Source organism: Hemicordylus capensis, chromosome 5 (assembly GCF_027244095.1).
Source record: "Hemicordylus capensis ecotype Gifberg chromosome 5, rHemCap1.1.pri, whole genome shotgun sequence".
Taxonomy (NCBI): domain Eukaryota; kingdom Metazoa; phylum Chordata; class Lepidosauria; order Squamata; family Cordylidae; genus Hemicordylus; species Hemicordylus capensis.
The window spans coordinates 154,899,029-154,922,144 of record NC_069661.1 but is presented as its reverse complement, the minus strand read 5'-3'; the positions used below and the strand labels follow the sequence as shown (position 1 = coordinate 154,922,144).

Below are 23,116 nucleotides of genomic sequence, written 5' to 3'. Positions count from 1 at the left end.
AAAGTCACTGTCCAGACAGCCACCTAATGGCAAAGGGCGCCAAGTGGAATAGCTTCCAATGGCATGTGTTTATAATATGCTAATTTGTAAAACTCCAGGTAAATAAATAGGTCAAAAAAATCTTTTTCAAACAACTTACTGGAAAAGGATGAAGAGGGTCTTTTCAGATAATAAATTCTTAAGACTGAGACTCCGAAATCCCTCACTTTCCACAGAAAAATGAGACTAGGAAATCCCCTTGTTTCTTTGGGCTGTGCTTGTGCTGGTTCAAAGCTTGAACCTTGTAATTTATTTTTAGGACAACCAAAAAATAATAATAATGGATGACCGAATGAATGAAAATACTAGATCAGTTCAAAGAAGTTTGAAAAGCTACACAGTGTGGTTACACATTTTAACAGAAACTAATTTACAAAACTTACCATTTGAAGCTGTGAAATCAATAGCCACAGTGAAATTGATTTGAGTCCTGTAACATAAATATGAACTAGTTAACAACTGGAGTATTGCCATCTAGTACAGGGAAAAACCCAAGGAAAACCAATAAAGTGTCCCATGTAGTAGACAAACGTTAAAGTTAAAACAGAACTCTAGTAAAAAAGCATCCATTTAAAAAAATTAAAGCTGTATTCATGCTGACATCACTGTGTCTTTTTAAATGGAGAAAGCATGTATTGCTGCTTAAGAGGAACTTCTCTAGCACAATGCATTGCTGCTGACCAGAATTAAAAAACGATTGTGTAATCTATGAAAAAATGTGGGGGAACCGAATGGCGTCAGGCTCAAGGCCACAAGGATTGAGCGGCTCCTCTTCCATGGTCTGCCCTGCCCAAACAGACAATGCCTGGCCCTGCAGGGAACCTGCAGGCAAATCACTGCCAGATGGCATCCTCTTGTGAGACTTTGGAGAGGACCTGCGAAATCTCACGAAAATCTTGCGAGATGTCTGGGCGAGATCTCAGGGCTAGAGATATCGCAAGAACTGAACCACTTGCCAAGAGCTATTTAAGTGCCAGACTGTCGATGATGAAGGGCCAGAAGCCGAAGAGAGCTTGACCTGGCAACAGCTCTGTGACTCGGCTGGAGGTGGCACCATTGATCCTGGGGCCTTTGTGAAGTAGTAAAGATCAGAAAGAAGACTGGGGGCTGGGCCTCTAGCCATTAATCTGAGGTGACTGGACCAAAGCAATACCCTGACCAGCGGGAGACAGCAGTACCCTGAAGGGACATGACAAAGGAATTATCTATGTAAACTTACTTTTCCCCAAGGGCAGCTGACTAAGTATAATACAGCCATACAAACACATACATTTACAAATTACGTTTAGTAATTTTAAGCCATGATCCTGTTCTTCTGTGCAGGTACCTGATAAATCTCAGAGCTGGGCTCATTCTCAGTCCATTTGAACAAGGAAAATAAAGAAGTAAAGTCCCAAAATAATGTGCATATATGCAATTCTGTAAAAATGGCTTGATGGACCATTTTAGTTTATATACCCTTATTGTCTCTCCCACCATCCCTGGTGGTCTCTTAACTCTTACCCAATGCTCTTATAGTTGTGCCTCTGGATTCCGCATGCTATACTTTCCATCCAGATTATATATACCTTCCATCAACTAGTTATAAGCCATCTTCCTTCACCTTCTGCTGCCCATTACCTTCAGTAATGGGTCCTCATGATTTCTGCTTTTTTCCAAAATGAATGAATTAAGGGGTTCCAGAAGGAGACCCTTCTCCCTCTCGCATTATTTCATCCACATAATGTATTATTAATTCAGTTCAAATATCACATGGAGCCAAGATAAAGCCTTGGCTTTGCACACTATTTCTCAGTCTTGGGAGCATCCACTCCATTCCCCCGTCCCCTGCCATGCATGTGTTGAAATAATTCTACTTCCAATTGTGATTAGAAACAAACCAAAATTAGTCATGACATCTGAACTTACTGATCCTCATTTATTTTAGTCAAAATGCTTGAAATAAGCTGCTAACTGAACCTAACTTTGAACTTGGGTCCAGTAGGGCTAATACTGATGATACTTGAACAGTCGATGTCATTTGCCAGTGCTGAAGGCATGAAGCTGTAGTTATAAAAGGGTTATACTAAAATGAACACAAACTTCTAGGTCCTCATAAGCTATATTTGTTCCTCCAGTATAAATGTGCCTTTGTAAGAAAACAGTGTAAACACTGATATGTTTGCTTTGCAAGTTAAGTATCTTGCAAGTATGTTTCCCTCCCAATATGAAATCTTGGATTACAGCTCTTTAGATCAGCATTCCAGTGGGGTGGTCGTGATGGGAATAACTTACCCGCCTTTAATATAGTCAAGGAATGAAACTTCTGTTTCCACTAGGAAGGAAAGTAATGTTACCTGAGAGCAAGTGACACAGAACAATTTGTAAATGTTAATCTCCAGACCAGTCACAAATACAAATGCTTGCATATACAGTGGCTGAGATTCAGTGCAGGATAATGTGGACGTCTAGAACAACAGTTGTAGTGCTGCAGAACAGGTCATATCTGGAGCTTTGTTGACAGAGCAGTGTAATATCATAGCATGACGCAATATAGATAAGGTTTTCTGCCCAGAGTGAGGGGGCTATGCCAGTCCACATACCTTATTTATTTGTACAAGTTGCATGACATTATTGCAACATGTAGCACTGTGGATCAAGCTAGAGCTTCCTTTATTTACCTTCTGAATTTTTTGCCAGATTGTACCTTTTTTTAAAAAAATAATAATTTAGGGGATGAGCCAGCCAGTCCTCTGAATGCAAAAATGCATACATTCAGCTCTGTGCATAGCTCTGTGTGTGAGGTGGGCAGCTAGTGTGAGATGAGGTTTCTGGACAGGAGTCCTCATAGAAGAGCATCATGACTTGGAAGGAGGAAATGCAGGGGACTGAATTGTCCCCAGAAAATAGATATTTTGTCTGTGAGCGAAAGTTAGGGTTTGGGATTGATTTGTTGGGTAACTAACCTATTCCATATGAAATTCTGTCTTCTGTATTTCAGTATATTGAGAAGTTTAAAAAATTCCTTAACATTCTAAAATACAGGCTGACATTCAGCACAGGCTAACACAGGTGGTTCTGAATACCCTTTGCCATTGTGGGCACCTGAGACAACACCCAAGATGTTGGAGAACAAGGTTGTTTGCACAGTGAACAACCCTGCATAGTTGCAACATGTTGCACAGTTGTGTGACACTACATCCTTTATTTCCAATGGATGCAGCCTCCTGCAACAGCAGTTATGCAATTTTAAAGAGTAGTGTAATTTACAAGGCCACTACTGTTGGAGTAACAACCTCAGTTGTAATACAAAGATCTGTAAAGTCTTTCTGAGCTCTGAAAGCATCCTTCAGTTTTTCACACCATGCATCAAGACTGATTTTTATGCTGGGATACAAAATAACTGGGACACTAAAAGAATAAAATGGAACTTTAAAATCAGTGCTTATTCTACAGAGTGTTGCTTGGACAGTGAAGACCCTCAGTGGGACCAGAGAAAGACAGTTATCAAAGCTCTTCTGAGTCATGCAATTTTAAAGAGTGTAACAACCTGTTCTTCCCAATCTCCTGTCTTAGCCTTTACACATAAACAGTAACATAATTATCAAAGAGATTAGCTCTTCTTGTTTCTGCAAAGTAACTAAACTGCTTAAACTTAACTACAGGAGAACCTCGTTACTCGCAGAGGTTCCGTTCCTCGGCTGCTGCTACAATGGAAAAACAAGTTGCTCACCTGTAACTTTTGATCTAGTAATGATCCGTTGTATTAATAAGGAACGGGTTCTGCGCCTGCACAGGGACCTTGCGGGTAGATTGACTAGCTCCTCATTATCCCACTTGGCCCTGCACGTGCTCCTGTTGAAAATGGAAGGTGGGGGCGCCATTTTCCCAGTTTCTTGCAGACCACCATATTCTGGTGATCTTCTAGTGACCGTTCAAGGTAAGTTTGTTTTGTTTTGTTTTAATGCTACAGTAGTGGAGTTGGTTTGGGAGGGTCTTATGAATACAACGGATCACTACCAGATCATAAGTTACAGATGAGCAACCTGTTTATCTGGATCGTGATCTGTTGCATTAATAAGGAATGGGTGATTAGGCAGCTTCTACTATGGTGGAAGGTACAGTAGCCCCTGAAGCCTATTGCAACACCCATTTCAAAATATTTCTCCCAAAACCTGCCGGCTCAGAAGTACATAGGCCAATGGCATAATGCTTTATGAATGGCTGCTGTGATGACCATGTAGCAGCTGCGCAGATGACTGCCATATGGATCCCAGATAGATTCCGCCACCCGCTTTTCCCTGCCACCCGCTCCCCAAACGTAGCTGGCTTTGCAGCTACGTTCGGGGAAGGGGCAGCAGGGAAAAGGCTTCTTAAAGTCTTTTGCTGCAGCAGCAGCAGCTCCGTTTGGGGAAGGGACGGCAGCCAAAGGCTTCTTAAAGCCTTTTGCAGCAGCAGCAGCTCCGTTCGGGGAAGGGGCGGCAGGGAAAAGGCTTCTTAAAGCCTTTTGAAGCAGCAACAGCTCTGTTCAGGGAAGGGGCGGCAGGGAGATATCCTGCCGCCCCATAGCTAAAAGAAATACAGCCGCCGCGGTTGGAAAGCGCGGGAGGGGTAAGTAAACGCTCCCCCACCCTTAAAGCAACCCCCCACCCCAGTGCCGGACTGTAGCTCCATGGTTCCGTGCACACCCCTATATGGCCGTCAATGTTGAAATGGCTGTCATAGAAGTAATCTATATCAAAGGCAATCTGGAGTATGATAATTCTAGTATTGGCTCCATCGACGTCAACCTCAAGGGATGCTCCCTCGATGTTGACGGAATCGATGTCGATGGCTCCAATGTCGATGCTGAAGCCGATGTTGTAGCTGAGCTGTAGGTTTGAAATGCCGTTGGAGAAGGCATACTACCCTTTGTTTTTGTTTTGGTACGATGCTTCTTCCTGGGTGAAGAATCCATTACCTCATCAGAGGAGGGCTTACTCTTATCCTTATGCCTAGGTGTCAATTTTGAGATCTCCCTCTGTCTCTTAAACATCGGTTCTGTATCCTCCACAGCAGGTTTAGATTGCATATTTGCAGATCCCTGCGTGTTTGATGCTGACGTCAACATTGATCTCGACTCTGATGTTGGTCTTGGCCTTGGCGGAAGGAGTGCCTCATCATAAAGCGCTGTCTGTAGTTATAACTAGGGGTGTGCAATTCGGATTTTTGGTGTTTTGGTTCGGATCCGAAACGAAACACCCCTGTTCTGTTCTCGAATCTTGCCCACCCGAAGCACCCCCGATTCAGTTCGGATCCGAATTTATCCGAATCTGAATCCGAATTGATTCAGATTAGAAAAACTGGTCCTCGGGCCAAAAGAGTGGGGTGGTAGTGCCCAATGGGTGGAGGCTACCACCCAAATTTCAGGGGGATTGGGCAAAGGGCTGATTTTTGGGGAATTTTTGAAGTTTTAGTGTCTTTGGGGCAGATTGGGGGCAGAAAGTGGTATCTGGGCCAGAAGAGTGCGGTGGGGTGGTAGTGCCTAATGGGTGGAGGCTACCACCCCAATTGCAGAGTGATTGGTCAGAGGGCTGATTTTTGGTGAATTTCTGAAGTTTACGCGTTTTTAAGGTTTCCCCCCATTAGGTAGAATGGAGGGTGTATTGCTTCACGTCGTGGGGGAAGGGGTGGCCTAGAGCGGTGTGGGGTTGGTGGTACTGCCGGGTAGGGGCAAGGAAGCTACCTGTATTTTTTCAAAGGAGCCCCTGGTGGCACAGTGGTAAAACTGCTGCCCTGTAACCAGAAGGTTACAAGTTCAATCCTGACCAGGGGCTCAAGGTTGACTCAGCCTTCCATCCTTCCGAGGTCGGTAAAATGAGTACCCAGAATGTTGGGGGGCAATATGCTAAATCATTGTAAACCGCTTAGAGAGCTTCCAGCTATAGAGCGGTATATAAATGTAAGTGCTATTGCTATTGCTATTGCTATTTGGGCAGAGGGCTGATTTTTGGTGAATTGCTGAAGTTCACATGTCTTTAAGATTTAGATTCTATGACAGCAGATGAGAGCGGATTCATGGTGTGTCATTGAAAATCTCATTTGCTATCACAGAATCCACACTCAGAACACCTCAGAAGCAACAAAACTCCAACAAATGAAATCACCAAAAATCAGCCCTCTGCCTAAATCCTTTGAAAAAATTCAGATAGCTTCATTGCCCCTACCCCGCACCACCACCAACCCCACCCCACTCTAGGCCACCCCTTTCCCCCCGACGTGAAGCGATTATACCTAAAGGGGGGAAACCTTAAAAACGCTTAAACTTCAGAAATTCACCAAAAATCAGCCCTCTGCCCAATCCCCCTGGAATTCGGGTGGTAGCCTCCACCCATTGGGCACTACCACCCCACCCCACTCTTCTGCCCCAGATCCCACTTTCTGCCCCCAATCTGCCCCATAGACACTAAAACTCTCAAAAAATCACCAAAAATCAGCCCTCTGCCCAATCACTCTGTAGTTGGGGTGGTAGCCTCCACCCATTGGGCACTACCACCCCACCCCACTCTTTTGGCCCCAGGACCTTTTCAATTAAAGTGAAAGGAAAGCAATTTCTGCATTGAAATCAATGGAGGCAAAAAGGCGGGAAATTCAGAGACGTCAAACTGAAAACGGAGGGGGAAGAAGAAGACAAGGCTGGCACTTTTCTGGGGCTCAAAATGGAGACCCGAAACACCTGAAAAATTCAGACCCGAAACAGGGGTAATTCGTTTCGGGTCCGAAATTTATCAGTGCTCATTGGGGGTGATTCGGTTTGGCTCCGAATCACCCGAAATTGGTCGTTTCGGGCACAGATTGTTCTGTGCCCGAAACGTTTTGCACATCCCTAGTTATAACACCTAATTTTTAAGAATTTTCTTGGAGAAAGAACAGCTTATCTTGCATTATGTCAAGTTATGCTGCTCTCCTAAGCAGAGCAAGCATGAGCCATGATAGTCAGTCAATAGCAATTTTGCCTGTCAATCCATACAATGCTTAAAACGTTTTCTTGATATCCATCTCCATTAAAGGTGTGCCCCAAGCGAAAACTGAATATAGTTCTGAAAATACCAATAACCAGTCCATAACACTTAAGAATAGTCAAATATAGTCTAAAGTCACAAATTTCTTTTCTTTTCTGTCAGTTAAACGAATCAAGATGAACCGAGGAGCCAGCAACGAGGTGTTGATGCTTTGGCGGTCAAATGAAACTGAGAAAATGGCGCCCCCAACAGCCAATTTCAACAGAAGCATGAAGCACATGCAGGGCAGAGTGGGAGTCACAAGAGGTAGTCAATCTATCCACAAGGTTCCTGCGCAGGTGCAGAATCCATTCCTTATGAATGCAACAGATCACGATCCAGATCTGTAACGATGCATTAGGGCTATGGTGAAAGGGGAGTTAGGTTCCAGACTAGAGAAGAAAAAAAATTTAATTGCCAAAACAGCCCCCAAATGACCCCCCAACTTACTGTGGCATGCTCTGCTGGTCCCCAATGTGCCCAGGAATGCCTTCCAAAGGGCAAAATGGCCCTCAACCGCAAAAAATTGCGGGGGGGAAGTCTGTGTTGCTTTAAAAAAAAAAAAAGAGCCACAAAATGGTTCCTCCTCTCTTCCTGGGCTCTGAGAGATAAAATGGTGGCTGGAAGTGACCTCCACAGTCACTTCCAGCCTTCTAGGAACTGTGGATACATGGGTTTTAACCCCTTTGTATCACGGATACTGAAAAAGCAGATACGTGGAACTGCAAAAAGCAGTACCGGGAATAATGAGGTTCTCCTGTACTATAACGTTTTAGAAGTTCTAGTTGCCTTTAGTTAATTCGATATTAGCCAGTCCAAGAGCTCCAAGCATTCAAATATGAACTTTATTATAAGCAATTCTGTTCCCAGGGAATCGGAAAGTTTATTTTGGACAGAAACTTCATCAACCCATATCAATGATATTATTAGAAAGAACACTATTTTCAGAATATTTTACTCAGGTTCTTCAGAGAAGCTCCTGCACAGACAACATTAAAGATTAAATGTATCTCACGTTATGAAGTATCATGAAGAATTTGGAAAACATGAATGAGTAGAATGAATAGAAAATCATGTACTTAACTGTTCCTGAATTAACGTATTTTTTCTTTTTTCCTCTCTTCTTTGGATTGATTACCTAAAGGAGTATAGACAAAAGTACATTTACTTTTATATATATATAAAACAGTGAAATCTTAGATATTTTAAAGACTCTATTGCTCACATTTTGGAACCTAGACCCCTCCTCAAATGTTCTCCACTTTCCACATACAAACCTCAGCCCATCGCCACCTGGTTTTTTTTGAGGAAGACTATGCATTCATAGACCTGTACACATCTCAATGCTGTATACAGTAATAGGCATATCAAGATGAAGAAATATGAAAGATTTTAGCAGGAATGCTCCCTGTTTTTACCCCTCACTTCTGTCACATACCACTCTTTTGCTTTTGAAGAATAATGGACCAGCCCATCCACTAAGCCCAGCACTGGACTACATTAAAAATTGTTACTAGAACCAATTAGTGAAAAGAGGGCAGGGGAGAAGACTTCAAAAGGTAGCTTTGTGCACATTCCTAAGATAAAAGGAAGGACTCTGGTATCCCTGTGTGTGACAACTGGTACCACCCACATTTCTCTGGTGGCAAAGAGAGTGCAGGGGAGCACAAGGCAAACTAAACTAGGGCTCATTCTGGATGGATGGCTACAGACCACATTAGGCTGGGTGAAACTAGTGCAGATGTCAGGGAGAAGATTTACAGTAGCTCTACTTACTTATCTTATCTGGTGGAGGGTAGCAAGCGAAGTTTGTGCCTGGTCAGGTAAAGGCTGAGGATTGCAGCTGGACCTAACTGTTTGCTCTAGTGAGAAACTCACTCAACTTGTTGCTGTTTGCTGAGACCCTTCTCGGGATCTCCAAGAAAGAAAGTACACGCCAATGCATTTAACAGAACGAATAGAATAATTCTCCGAAATATTCTCTTCAATTATAATTAATGCATTGGTGAATGCTCTTTTCCAAGTCTTGTACACACATTCCCACGATGGAGAGATCTCCATCTGTTGCTTTGCTGCTGGCTACAATAGGTCACTGAAAGTCCCAGCATCTCTTTTCTCCCTGAAGATTCCCCACCCTACCCCAGGTTTCTTGCCCTAAGCTTTGAGAGAATCTTATATAATCTTATAGCTAAGTCAGAAGGTACCAATTAACAGCAACCTTTGTAGCCCAGATATCTGTGTGTTACAAAGCAGTTTGAGCAACCTTAACAATACAAGGGAGAAAGGAATGATTAAGTGCAAGGCTAAATGCACTGCAAGATTCTAGCCTCCAGTGTAGGTATTACATACATCTTTCATTTAACTCAAGTTAGTTGCACGTAATTTCCACTGAAGTCACAACATATTAGTCACAGCTAACTTAGCCACATGGAACTGGATGAGAATTCATTACAATTAATTTAATATGGACTGTGACACATAGCCAACTTATGCGACACTGCTTTAAAATTGCACAGCATGAAACACCTCTTTTTCAAAATTGAGCTATTGAACTCGGTTTCAGATTATAAAGAGAATACTAGGAACATGCTCCATTTATTTCTCTTTTGTTAATCCTGATGCACAAGAAGCAGCTGGTGATTAGACTAAAAAGGTCCATCTAGTCCAGCATTTGGCGTCCAACAGTGACTAGCCAGATGCTTCCAGGAAACTTAAAAGCAGGCTATGACTAAACTGCACAGCTGACCCTAACAAGTGAAAATTTCAACTGCTTTTCCAATCAAAATGAACTACAACTTGCTACTGTCAGGGAATGCAACTGGGGCCCAAAATGAATGTACAGTTATTGACTTCAAAATAATTAAGTCGATATTCCAAGTCTATGCACAATATGCAAAAAGTTAATTCATTTCATTTCAAAATTTTACCATCATGGAATCAGCAGTAATTTCTCAATAAAATAAATACCTTTTAATTTATGAGAGCAAACAAAGCTATTAGAATTAAGAGCCCAGATAGAATTCACTAAGCATCATATGCATAAGCACTTTAATATTTGTTTACCATAGGCATTCAAATTCTTTTAAGAAGTGGACTTTGAATACGGGTAACAAAAATTAATGCAAGGACATGAAATTTATCTAACAGAGCACATGCGGAGCTAAAGAATTCTACTTGCAAGGTCTTGGCAGGTGCAGAACCCAGGCTTATGAATACCATGCGGATCACTTCAAAGATCTGAGTAACATCCAAGTGTTAAGTATAGTATAGTATGTTGTCAAATATATGATAGATACTATTCCTGCTTCAATTAAAAGCTCATCACAATTATTTGCCTGTTATAGCCAGTCGCTTACAGCACAAAACCAGAATCATCTAAGAAGGATCAACAAGTTGTTCTAGTAAGAACTAATCAGACTGCTTTCCTTTCACTGTCTGCATCTGGACTAAATTTGGTGCAAATTGAGGTCCACGTTAGATCTCTTGCACCACATATGTTCATGTGTCCGCCATCTTGGATTGGGGTGGATGTCATCATTACAAACTGCACAATTGAGGTGTCCCTGTGTGTCACTCACTGCAGCTGTTCCAAATTTGGTTCAAATCGGTTAGACAGCCCTCAAGTTAGTGCACTTGTGCCTCAAACATTTATGCATCCACCATCTTGGATTGGAGTGGGTGACGTCAGTACAAACGACACCATTGAGGTGTCCCTACATGTCCCTACAGCTGCAACCAATTTGGTTCAAATTGGCTAAATGGTTCACAAGTTAGCCCACTTGTGCCTTAAAGGTTTTCATGTCCGCCATCTTGAATCAGTGTGGATGCCATCATTTCAAACTATGCCATTGAGGTATGCCTGTGTGTCACTCACTGCAACTGTACCTAATTTGGTTTAAATTGCTTAGACAGTCCACAAATTAACCTGCTTGTAAGTCAGATGTTCATGTGTCCGCGATCTTGAATTGGAGTGGACGACATCAGCACACACCACGCCATTTGGGCATCCCCATGTGTTCCTAGAGCTGTAGCAAATTTTGGTTCAAATTGGTTAGGCGGTTCACAAGTTAGCCCACTTGCACCTCAAAAGTTTATGCGTCTGCCATCTTGAATTGTGTGGATTACATCATAAACTACGCCATTGAGGTGTCCCTATGCATCCCTACAACTGTACCTGATCTGGTTCATATTGGTCCAGGCATTGCAAAGTTAATGGTGGAGGGACACACGCACACACACGCACACACACACACACACACACACACACAGAATGCCGGGTGATCTCATAAGCCTACTGGAAAGTAGGCTAAAAAATGGTACTGAAGGGCTCAATCAAGAATCTAAAGGAATACTACAGAAACTAAACATGGCTCAAAATTAATAGATCCTAGCTGGTCATGCAAACAGAATTAACTTAATGACCAAGGAAAGCTAACTCATATACCTTCATTCTTAGAGAGCCATTACCATATCAATTCAACATGCATCTCCTGTTCACTTGTAAAACGTAAGAGTAAAAGTAGTTATGCTGACACATAAAAGCAGCATCACTTAGAGAAAATTAGAAGATCAGAACACAACCTTAAAAGGTATGTTATAATGAACTAGTATTAACAGATATTCAGGGTTCTCTCTGGAACTGCTCACTCAGAGCATATTACATCTATTCTGAAAAAGCTGCACTGGCTACCAATTTGTTGCCAGGTCCAATTCAAGGTGCTGGTTTTGACCTTCAAAGCCCTAAACTGTTTGGGCCCTGGATAAGTGAAGGACTGCCTGCTCCCAAGGGTTTCTGCCTGTTTGACAAGGTCATTGGAAGGGACTGTGCTCTGCGTGCCAATGGCGAAAGAGGCTTGGCTGTTAAGCACGTGGGACAGGGTCTTTTCAGTCATTGCCCCCAGGCTTTGGAATACTCTCGCAGCTGGCATCTGCTTCTCCGCTTCCACCACAGTTTTTAGAAAACAAGATGTGGCTCGTCACCCAGGCTTTTTAAATGAGATTCGTTTTTACTTCTGCTGCTCTGTGTTTTGTGTATTTTTTTTAACATAGGTTTTTAAATGTTTGAATAGAGATTATTTTCATATTTATATTAATAGCTGTACTTTCTGTATTTTAATTATGCATTGTTTTAACTATATTGCAAACCACTTTGAGATGATTTTAATGAAAAGCGGTATAAATTGAATAAATAAATAAAAATAAACGAATTCAGCTAATAGCAACAGAATGAGTGGGGTGGGGTGGGGGATCAAAACCTCTAAACATTTAAGGACGTTACCTTCAAACATTCTAAAGAAATACAAAACTATATTAAAAACATGGGGGCTGACATCCAGACTAGCATGGTGGCACTAGTACAACAACACTGACATCCAGGCAAAGGCAGTGCCACCACATAAGGAGGGGAAGAGTGATTTTCACTTCTAAAGCACAGAAAAGGAAGACTGATTTATCCTTTGGTGTCTGTTCCAACATAGGTATCAGCAGTAGTATTCTTCAGCAGTTTATTTCAATTGGGGTAGACACATGAAAGTGACCAGAAGTAGTTACTCTACATTGACTTGGCAGTAGGGCAAGCACAAAAGACAAGAACATGAGTGCTGCGTTGAACTCCTGCTGCTTGGGAAGGTAGGTGCAAATGTACCTCAAGTGTGCTATCTGCTGCATATATGATTGTGATATAGGTTGCTCATGGACTGCTAGAGTACAACGTTTCATAGTTACAATGTTTCACAGTTGTCTGTAAGAAATGCTAATTTGAGGGTTTATGCTAATAGACAACTACCAGGAGAGGTTTGAACACTTCCCTGAAACATTTTAATGCAAGCTCTAAATTAAGAGGCAAGCACTAATCCACCCACAATCAATGTTCCTACTCATCAGTGCAATACATAGATATTCCAGCTAAGGCCTCTAAGTTTTATTTTGGGAATGATCTCAAACACACATTTGGTGAGGTTGAGACATTACTTGTTCGACTTACAGAGGCTTACTATGATGTAATTTTGGAACTTCTAGTTTGACTGCTGTATACACAGATCTACACTATTAAAAATAAAATTCTGAAAAGCTAGAAGTATTGAATAAAATGACATTTATCTCGAAGGATCCCACACATATACACAGCAACTGACTGTAGCCCCATTCAAATACTTGCGCACAACCTCCGAAAATGAGGCGGAAGTCTCATCCAGTGCAGCAATCACTCTCCTGTAACAGGTGGGTCAGTCACACTTACAGCCTTCATTTGAAGGGGCAAAGGCGGTAAGCATGATGGCAAGCACTTCCGTGATTGGTAAGCTCAGGTGCCTGAGCCTCCCCATCATGGAAGCGCCCACCATCACTCTTGGACGAAGCACCCGCCTCTTCAGACAAAGGCTATAAGTGTGACTGACCCGCCCGGCAGGGGAGAGTGATTGATGCGCCCAAGAATTCCGCCTCATTTTGAGAGGCTGTACGCTAGTACAACAGCCCCTTATAAGGTCTGAATGGGGCTTGTGTTCATATAAAATGTATACATGCTGGTCTATGAACATAACTAAGCTAAACAGTAAACACATAAACACACCTTTTATCCCGAATCTGCTTTCCATAACCAGACCAGATATGGTTAAAGTTAACTGACTGTTGGCACACATTACAATGGATACATAGACAATGAAAATGGTTAATTATCACCATTCTAAGACACAATATAAAACAATGCAACTATTTACCTCATACACATTGAACTGTGACTGTCCTCTGGACAATTCCCTATAACTCGTTGTAAATTCTCCAATGAAATCGTGGCTAGAAATAACAAAATAAATTCAGATTAGTAATGTGGATATGCATATAGGTAAATAAAAGAACAATTTTTGACAAAGTGTAGATTGATGCATTTATTAAACTGTATATGTCTTCAATTTTTGAGTCTGAACAAGAAGTCAAAAATGCTCTGCCTACAAAATAATACAGTAAAAGTACATTAAGTATTTTCTTTAAACTCCTCAACAACTTAGTCAGGAATACATACCAACTATAATGGAAGGAAGATTTGGGTAATTCTATCTAATGAAGTATGGATATGGAGTATTTCTGTTTACACTAAGCACTGATTTAAAACAAAGTTTTCTCCAGTTTTTGATATGCTGGTACATGTTGAGACTGAGTACTTCATTTAGACTGAGGCCATGTTCACATGACCAATCTCCTGGCCACAGGGTTTAGTCAGGTTTGGTGGGTGTGCCTGGCACATGATCAATATCGCTGCCAGATAGCTGTGGTGCACCATTCACACAATCCCAGCGAATAGCTCTGAGGGACAGGATCATGGGAGCTACTGGTTTTCAAGAACCTGGATGGAATCTCAGCAGCCCCTGTGCCACCCCAACCCTAGAAAGCTTTCAATGTATCACCACAAATATTCCCACTGGCCACAAATTTGGAATTTTGGAGATAGCCACAGCAGCTCCGACCACACTTGACAATCCCTGGAGTGCTTTGGAAGTAATCGACAAGCCCATGGAGGCGAGGGGGCATTCCAAAAGAGCAGCAGGCACCATAACCCTTTCCCTGCCACAGGGAAATCACCTGGGTCATGATCCAGGTAACCTGTGCTTCACCCCAGCAGAGAATGGGGGCAAGCTGAGAAGAAATGAGTTGTGCAGGACTAGATGGATAGGCAGGCTGTGCAATCAGATAGCCCCATCTGAACCCAGGGGTGGATTAGAATAGATTAGGCAAATCTATGGGCCCTGGAACACCCTGGACAGCTCTGCCACTGTACCTGGGCCAGCAAAGGTGCCTCCTGGGAGGGAGGGCGGGGAGAGAGAGTTCTCTGCATCCAGCCTGATGTAATTTATGGTCTTTACCAGTTCTAAATGAGACTTCTTACAATTTACCTGAATCCCCCCAGATTGTGGAGAAGATTCAATACATAAGATGTCTGAAAATGTAACTCTTCTGCTTCTCTTGCTGCCAGGAGCCAATCATCCAGGTGCATAAAGATTGGAATCCCCTTTGTTCTCAGATGTGTCACTATTACTGCCATGCACTTCATGAAGACTCTTGGCACTGTTGACAGTTCAAACGGTAATTCCTTGTACTGGTATACTAAATCACCTACAGTAAACCTCAGGTATTTCCTTTGGTCTTCCCTTCTGCCTATGTGAAAATAAGCATCCTTTAATCCAACACTGTAAGCCACTGTTCTTGGAATAATAGTGGAAATATGTCTTGCAACATCATCCAGGACTTTTCCACTTAGACAAATTTGTTCAACTGACAAGTCTGTGATAGGAATAAATGCCACGTCCCTGTTTGGGGATCTGAAAATAATGGGAATAGAACCAGTCCCACCTCACTGTCCACCGTACAGGGGCAATGGCCCCTTTCTCCAACATCTCTCACCTCTTCCAACAAGGATGGTGTAACATGAGTGTACCCAACACTTGTGAAAACTGGCAGGGCCTTGAACTCTATCACATACCCCACTAATTATCTTGAGGACCCAGCAGTCTTATGTGTTGCCATGCAGGGGCATGGCTTGCCAATTTGATGGAGTAGGCAATTAATCATGGAGTGTGAGGTGCCATAAAGGTGGTGTCAACAGCAGTTTGTTGGAACAACAATGGACTAACAGATATTTCAAAGATGCTGTTTAGGGGCTAGGCCTCCGACTGCTTATTGCATGGACCTTGGTTATTCCTGTGGCTATAATTGGTTATTGGTATAATTGGTTATTCCTGTTGCATAGCTGGTAGAATTCCCTAGATTCTCTGTGATCCTGTTGTTTAAAATCAGAACATTGTTTGGAAAAAGAATGAAATCATGAAGAGGACTATGATGTTGATGAAGGTGCTGTAAATGATTTAGCCGTGAATTTGGATTTTTTTCCATCTTTTCCATTGAGCTTTACGAGACAGCAGGCTTTACTGTGTATTTTCTGCAAGGCTTTACTGCAAATTCAAAGTTGCCCCCTCAAACAGACCCCCAAGGTAGATTTTGTTTACCCTGGATATAAATTGGGTTACACTCTAGCATGCATGAAAAACCCAAATTGCGTGTGAAGTGCTCTCTGATAGCTCGAGATAAATTTGGGACTTGAGGTAAATTTGGTGGATATGTGAATGCATATCTCCATTCTGGAGGAGATGCAAAATAAAAGCCAGGTGTGAAAAACTTCATTGTGGAATCAGTTTCCTCAGTGAAAAGACCTTTACCATTGAAGGGTAAGCCCTCTATTTATCTTTCATGTCTGATTGTAATTATGCAGAGTGAAGCCAGGCTTGCCTTCTTTAGACATCCAATAGATATGCCTTCTAATGATCTTAACTCCGTCTCCGTCAAGTGTTCATCAGTACTTATAGTTGCTGCCTCCTCACGGCTGTTGATTTTGCCATGCTTTCTGCAAAACGTTTCTTAAAGTCTTCTGGGGGCATCTTGTCAAAGTCCTGTTGAAGCTTCTCCCATAGTGAATGGTTATACTTAGCCATACATGCATAATAGTTCACAATTTTAACAGAAAGGCATGCTGTGGAGGAGACCTTACATCCCATGACATCTAATTTCCTGCCTTCTTTGTCTGCAGGCATGGTGTGTAGTCTGCTTGACTTTGAAGATGTGGCACAGTCAATCACCAATAATTGGGGACAAGATGCTTTAACAGGTAAGTATTATCCTCTTCCTGTACCCGATAAAGGCCCTCTAGTCTTTCTGATGTTGGGGTGGAAGTATGGATGACTTCCCATGCCAATTGTACTGCATGGGAAATTACTGGCAGAACTGGCAGTGCCACTGGATGTGCAATCTGAGAGGTTGGCAAAGTTATACACTGGGTCATTGATAGTAGCCGACTGTGTCTTCAGGTCAAGCCCCAGTGATTCTGCCATTTTTTTTTTTACCTGCAAGTGGTAGACCTTTAATTCCTCTGTAGGTGAAATGTGAGTTGAAGGAGAGGCATCTGGAGGAATCATTAGTATTATCTGTGCTCTTTTGAGGCTATTAAAACAAAAGAGGCTGATGGTCGAAACAGCCTTTGTGAAGATATGGAAATGACAGGCACCAGTGACACAGGACATGTCCCAGGAGCTGCAGCTTGAACTATTTCCATATCTGGTTCTCCATCTCGATCATTTAAACTCCACGGCAGGGAGCCCTTAAAGGTAGTAGTTGGAGATGTACTACTATTAGAGTCCAGAGTGGACAATAGCATGAGAGCTGATGATGAGACCAAGCCAGAATTCAAATCTGCAATGTCATCCTCGACATAGAAAGTTGGCTGAGGTGATGGTGGTTCTCGATGTCGAGGTGTGACCTGTCTCAATGCAGTGAGAACCAGAGAGTTCAACGGGGAAGATGTCTCTCAATGTTGATCTGATGGTGTCAACAGTGCCGGGATGGTCAGCATTGTGGAAGGAAAAATAGTTGTTAGATGTTGAGTCACATCATGAGGGGGGACATTTGATGGCTCTGATGCTGTGCGTTATTCGGCAGAAAGTCCATCCCCTAGTGTTTCTGGGGTCATGGATGATGTTGAGGGCTTGGTGTGCTTGGGATGACAAGGCAAACTCTGCAGCCCTGATGGAGATGATGGCTTTTCTGAAGCCAAATCCTGGATCTTATGGGGGTTTTTGTGCTGGCACCAAGGAATCTTCAGTCAAGGAGTGGTGTTTTTTCTTTGACTTGTGATGATGAGATGGAGAGCTTTCTGGTGGTGGTGAAGGCTTAAATACTGAGTCCAACGAGGTGCTGGTCGAAGCAGCAGATGCCAAGGGTTTAGACAGTTTTTTATCTGTAGCCCTCAGCGTTGGCACTGACTTTGATATCGACGATGTCGAAAAGGCATTTTGTCTCATAGGAAGCTGCCATATACTGAGTCAGACCATTGGTCTATCTAGCTCAGTATTGTCTTCACAGACTGGCAGCGGCTTCTCCAAGGTTGCAGGCAGGAAGCTCTCAGCCCTATCTTGAGGAAGCCAGGGAGGGAATTTGGAACCTTCTGCTCTTCCCAGAGTGGCTCCATCCCCTAAGGGGAATATCTTATAGTGCTCACATGGAATCTCCCATTCAAATGCAACCAGGGTGGACCCTGCTTAGCTAAAGGGACAAGTCATGCTTGCTACCAGAAGACCAGCTCTCCTCCCTGTCTCAGTGTTGCAGGTCACAGGACATCATCATATAAAGCCACACGTAGTCTGAGAGCCCAATTTTTCCTCATTTGGTTTGAATTCAAACAAATTTTACAAGTTGCTGTGTTGCATAGTTCACCCGAACAGATCAAACAGGAGTCGTGGTGATCTTGAAATGGTAACTTCACCCCCCATTCCAAACACCGTTTAAAGTCTTTTCTCTGTGCTTTACGGTTATTGTAGAAGAAGAATGGTCAAATAGTGGTCTGAGTCAGTCCAGAAAAACAATGATGATTTTACTTTACTTTGCAGGAGAACTTCAAACAAAGAACCAATCTGAGCTGAGGAGCAATAGAGATGAGGCCCTATTGCTATGGCAGTCAGAAAGAAACTGGGAGAAATGGTGCCCTGGCCACTTAAATAACCCTGACGCCGAGTGTGTGAGGCAGAATGTGGGCACCACGAAGAGCGAGCATTCCACCTGCAAGGGTCCCACGCAGGCACAGAACCCATTCTTATGGATGGCCAACGGATCACGATCTGGATCCTGGCCTGAGTCATATGTATGTTACCTCCCTGGATGAATGCTGGAGATGTGGCAGTACCAAAACAAGTATCATGTACATGTTTTGGAGCTGCTGAAAAATATGAACATTTTAGAATAAAATACTTAAAAGCATAAAAGAAAAAAAAAACCTGTTGTCAATTAACGATGGATCCTTTAAATATTTTATTTCACAGTATTTGATCTTTAATTTTAACAGAAGAATGAGAATTGGTTGTATGTTTATTGGCTGACATCCAAATCATCATTAGGAGGACAGCAGGAGCTGCATCCTCACAAGGAGGAGCTGTGCTTCTCAGCCAGAATTGCGAAGCAGCAGAGCATGGGGGAAAGGGGAAGTGATTCTCGCTGCTCTCCCCTGCCTCCAATAAGTGCTCTTTGCCTTCCAGAAATATATCCCTGAGGCTGCATGATGCACTTAAAAGAGGCAGGGGGGAGCAGCGAAAATTGCTCCTTCCTCCCTGTGTGCGTGCTCTGATGCTTGTCAAGACTTTGGTTGTGAGGACACAGCCTCTTGCTGCATCCTCCAAGCACTGCTCTGCATGTCAGCCACTGACTGCTGCTAAACTGGTTATTACAGAGAAATGGAAAACTATTCATCTCTCAACTTGGAATAACTGGCTAGATAAACCTTGAGAAATCATAGGGTTGGTAAAACTTTCTAATTATTTGTGGGCAAGAGGAGATTGGTAAGGTGATGATACGTTCGTTTGTACCTAGAATCTTTCTGTGTGACATTGAAATTACAGAACACAGGATAAAATGCAGCCATTTGAATTATTGGAAACAACTTTGTATAAATGTATTTTGACTGAAGATTTGTAAAGCAAATCTTTACAATATACATATACTGCATATTGTTCCTAAGATTAATAAATCACTGAAGTGGCTAAGTAGTTTTTGATTCAAAGTAATGATAAAACACTTGTAATTTATAAGGTAAAGATTTAATGTATACAAAGCATCTCTCTCTCTCTCTCTCTCTCTCTCTCTCTCTCTCACACACACACACACACACACACACACACACACACACACACACACACACAATTGCCTGTCTCCTGCATATAGCCAATGGTTCTAGACTTAGTCATTCACCAAAACTGATTTCAAACATGCATCAGCAATAGCAATTTGACATCCAGTGCTTCTGCAAGAGAAGTAAATTCAATGGCTGATTACAAACTTCAGAAGTGTGCTGACAGGAAGAAAATGAACAATCAAGGGAGCTATAAAAGCAGCTATGGAACAGGTAGCAAATGGCAGAAAGACAAAGGAATCTGAAGGGGTTGGGTAATGTTAATTTGAATGAGATGTCCAAATCTTTGGTTGAAGGTCTCTGTTGCTTTATCTTCAAGGAATAAGTGAAGCACAGCATATGCATATTTAATACGTGAAAATATGGTTGCTGGCCTGCAGGATGAGGAAAATTACTCAAAAGAATCCTACTGAAATTAAAAGGGGGAATTTGGCATTGCCTAGCTTCTTTTATTTTCAGTGGGACTACTCTGAGTAATTTTCCTCATCATGTAAGCCATGATATCTACACTTTCAGGGGGAATAATCAAAAACCTCTTGCCACAAAGTAGGGATGTGTAAACAGGCTTGAGGTCGAGCCAGCTTGAGGTCAAACAGGTCAGGTTCGAAGGTTTGCCCTCAAACTGAACTGGCCCCCTGGAAAATGGGAACAGTTTGACTTACAGCTGAGCCACCCGCAGTTCGGAGTCCCGACTCGCGAGCTGGCTTGAGAAGCATACTTGTAACGGGGAATCCGGCAAGGATTCCCCTTTACAAACAGCGATTCGGCAGCAGTAATTAGGGGGGAGGGGGATGAAAAATGCTTTTAAATCTTTGCCAGAAAGAAACTGCGGCGGCGGTGGGGGGGGGATGTCAACATGTTTCATCTCTTTACCTGTAAGCAAAAACACAAGCTGATGGCAGCAGTGGGCAGCGGTCCGGATGGTGGGGAAGGTAGTGACTGCACCTGGCGAGCCACCACTGATCGTGCTGCCCATCATGGTGAGGGGATGGCAGATGCAGAGGTCTGAAGCCAGCTGCAGGCATGGCCGGCCCTGCATTTAGGAGGCAGGTGGCAAGGCTGGAGGATCCCCTGCCATCCCCCCACTGCAGCCACCATCACCCCACCATGAAGGGCAACACAACCGCCATTCAGGCCGCTTCTGCCATCGGCTTGTGTACTTGCTTACAGGTAAAGAGATGAAACACCTCTTTACATTCTCTCCCCCGCCTTGCACAGTTTATTTCTGGCAAAAATTTAAAAGCATTTCTCTCTCTCTCTCTCTCACACACACACACACACACACACACACACACACACACACACACTCACACTCACACACACACACACCAAAATCACTGCTGCCAAATCCCTACTTGTAAAGGCCTTGCCAGATTCCTTGCCAGATTCCCCTTTTCAAGGATGCCCCTTGAGCCAGTTCACAAGCAGGCTCAAGGGGCTTGATGGACGGACCGGACGGAGAAGCTCAATCGAGCCTGAGCCTCCTGGTTCAGTTTGAATTCAAACTGAACCAGGATTTTCTGTTTTGTGCTCATCCCTACCCCAAAAAAGAAAGAGCTAACAATTGAACTACCAAAATAAATCAGTATTGGTGCACAGATTCACTCCAGTTGCTGTTCCATGTGCTAGTTGTACTGCAAGAGGATGGGAAACTACATACTTCATTCAGCACTGAGTAGCTTATTAAGATGGGAAGAGAGCTGGTCTTGTGGTAGCAAGCATGACTTGTCCCTTTAAGCTAAGCAGGATCTGCCCTGGTTGCATACGAAAGGGAGACTAGAAGTGTGAATGCTGTAAGATATTCCCCTTAGGGGATGGAGCCGCTCTGGGAAGAGCATCTAGGCTCCAAGTTCCTTCCCTGGAATCTCCAAGATAGGGCTGAGAGAGATTCCTGCCTGCAACCTTGGAGAAGCTGCCGCCAGTCTGTGTAGACAATACTGAGCGAGATGGACCTATGATCTGACTCAGTATATGGCAGCTTCCTATGTTCCTAAGTATTTCCATAATCACATATTTCAATCTCAGATGTGTTTAAAAAAAAGATTCTCAAGATTCTAACAAGAACTCCTAGTCCAGTTTGCGGGTTGCTAGTCTCATATGAAAATGCTAGACATTTTCTACTACAGTTAGCCACTAAGTTGGACAGAAATATATTCATTCCAATTGTCAAACTGCATAATGAGGAATTCTGATACACCCCAGCTTTCAAAATAGACATGTACAAAACAGCCAGGGAGTAACTCACAGACCAGAGGCACTCTTACCCCAGGACTTCAGGCCGAAGTCCAGGGCCTCCACACCCCTTGTGGGTCCCCAAATCCTATTTAGAGACCGAGTAGGGAGTGAGAGAAGAAATATGTGGGATGGAAATATGTTAAGTTGTGTGTTGAAATATTTCTGCTGATGCATATTTGCATAAATATACCTGTTTTATATTCTTACATTTTTGTGAGTTCAGTTGCTATGAACCCATGTGTTAAAAATACTGCATGTATCTTGGTGTGTGTAGGTGGATGATGCTTAATTTCCTGTGGGGGGTGGGGCTCCAAAGGTCTTTAGGTCCAAAATTACCTAGGTGGACCTCTTCAGCAGACATGTGCCTTTCCTGCAAGGACATAGACTCCTACATTGAGATATGGGGGAAACTGAACATCTCAATTCCTTCAATGAAGCTGTCCAATCTTTATCAATAGTGCAAATGTAGTGGAACTCCTGTTGTACACTGCCAAATAATTAGAGATTTGCATTAAAATAAATTACCTTCCATCTCTATCCCAATCATGCACCTCTATTTTAATTGTTCTGTAAAAAAAAAAATCAAACAGAAATTATACATAAACATATGAAAAATCTTGACAGATAGAAATATCCAGCCATTTTATTAGATGAATTGTACAATGTTTAAATAATAAAACGGATGGCCATTTCCATTTAATTACTGTCATGAATCAGTGCTTAAATGTAGGAAAATGTTACATGCTTGCAGCTCTCTAATTCAGATCCTTGTACAATCCTTACATGCCTTATGTCCTCATGCTATTGTAAATCTATGATGGTTTAGTACCCTCTACCATAAGCAACACATTCCTGATATGCATGATCCTGATATGCATGTTGGTTTTGTGGAACAGAAAAAGTAGTTATTGACATAAGAAAATATTGGCCCAAACTAGTAGCCAAGAGTCTCCTCCCATCCATAGGGATAGATATTGAGGTCATTCACACAATCAAAAACTGTGTTCTACCCAGGTTTGGGAGCTGTGTGTGCTTCCAATTTTCAGTGGTGTGGAAGCATGGTAGGAGGAAAACCTGGGTAGAAGTGATTGTGTGGAAGCAAGGT

At 42.7% G+C, this 23,116-nt stretch overlaps 1 protein-coding gene across 5 annotated transcripts in view; it reads right to left on the bottom strand.

Annotated features, from left to right (window-relative positions):
* CPNE8 (copine 8) overlaps window positions 1–23,116 on the bottom strand; it is a 116,759-nt gene that overhangs the window by 38,161 nt on the left and 55,482 nt on the right. For 4 of the 5 annotated variants that reach the window (XR_008308319.1, XM_053254736.1, XM_053254737.1 and 1 more), the window contains 5 exons: window positions 22,537–22,578; window positions 13,775–13,850; window positions 8,143–8,196; window positions 2,314–2,375; window positions 423–469 (listed from right to left, as the gene is read on the bottom strand). Coding sequence is in view for 3 of the 5 variants with exons in the window: in XM_053254736.1 (XP_053110711.1) it covers window positions 423–469; window positions 2,314–2,375; window positions 8,143–8,196; window positions 13,775–13,850; window positions 22,537–22,578 (281 nt within the window). In the remaining 2 variants the exon portion in view is untranslated. Of the gene's footprint in view, window positions 1–422; window positions 470–2,313; window positions 2,376–8,142; window positions 8,197–13,774; window positions 13,851–22,536; window positions 22,579–23,116 lie in introns of those variants that run through there. The other variant, XR_008308320.1, reaches the window with a different exon arrangement.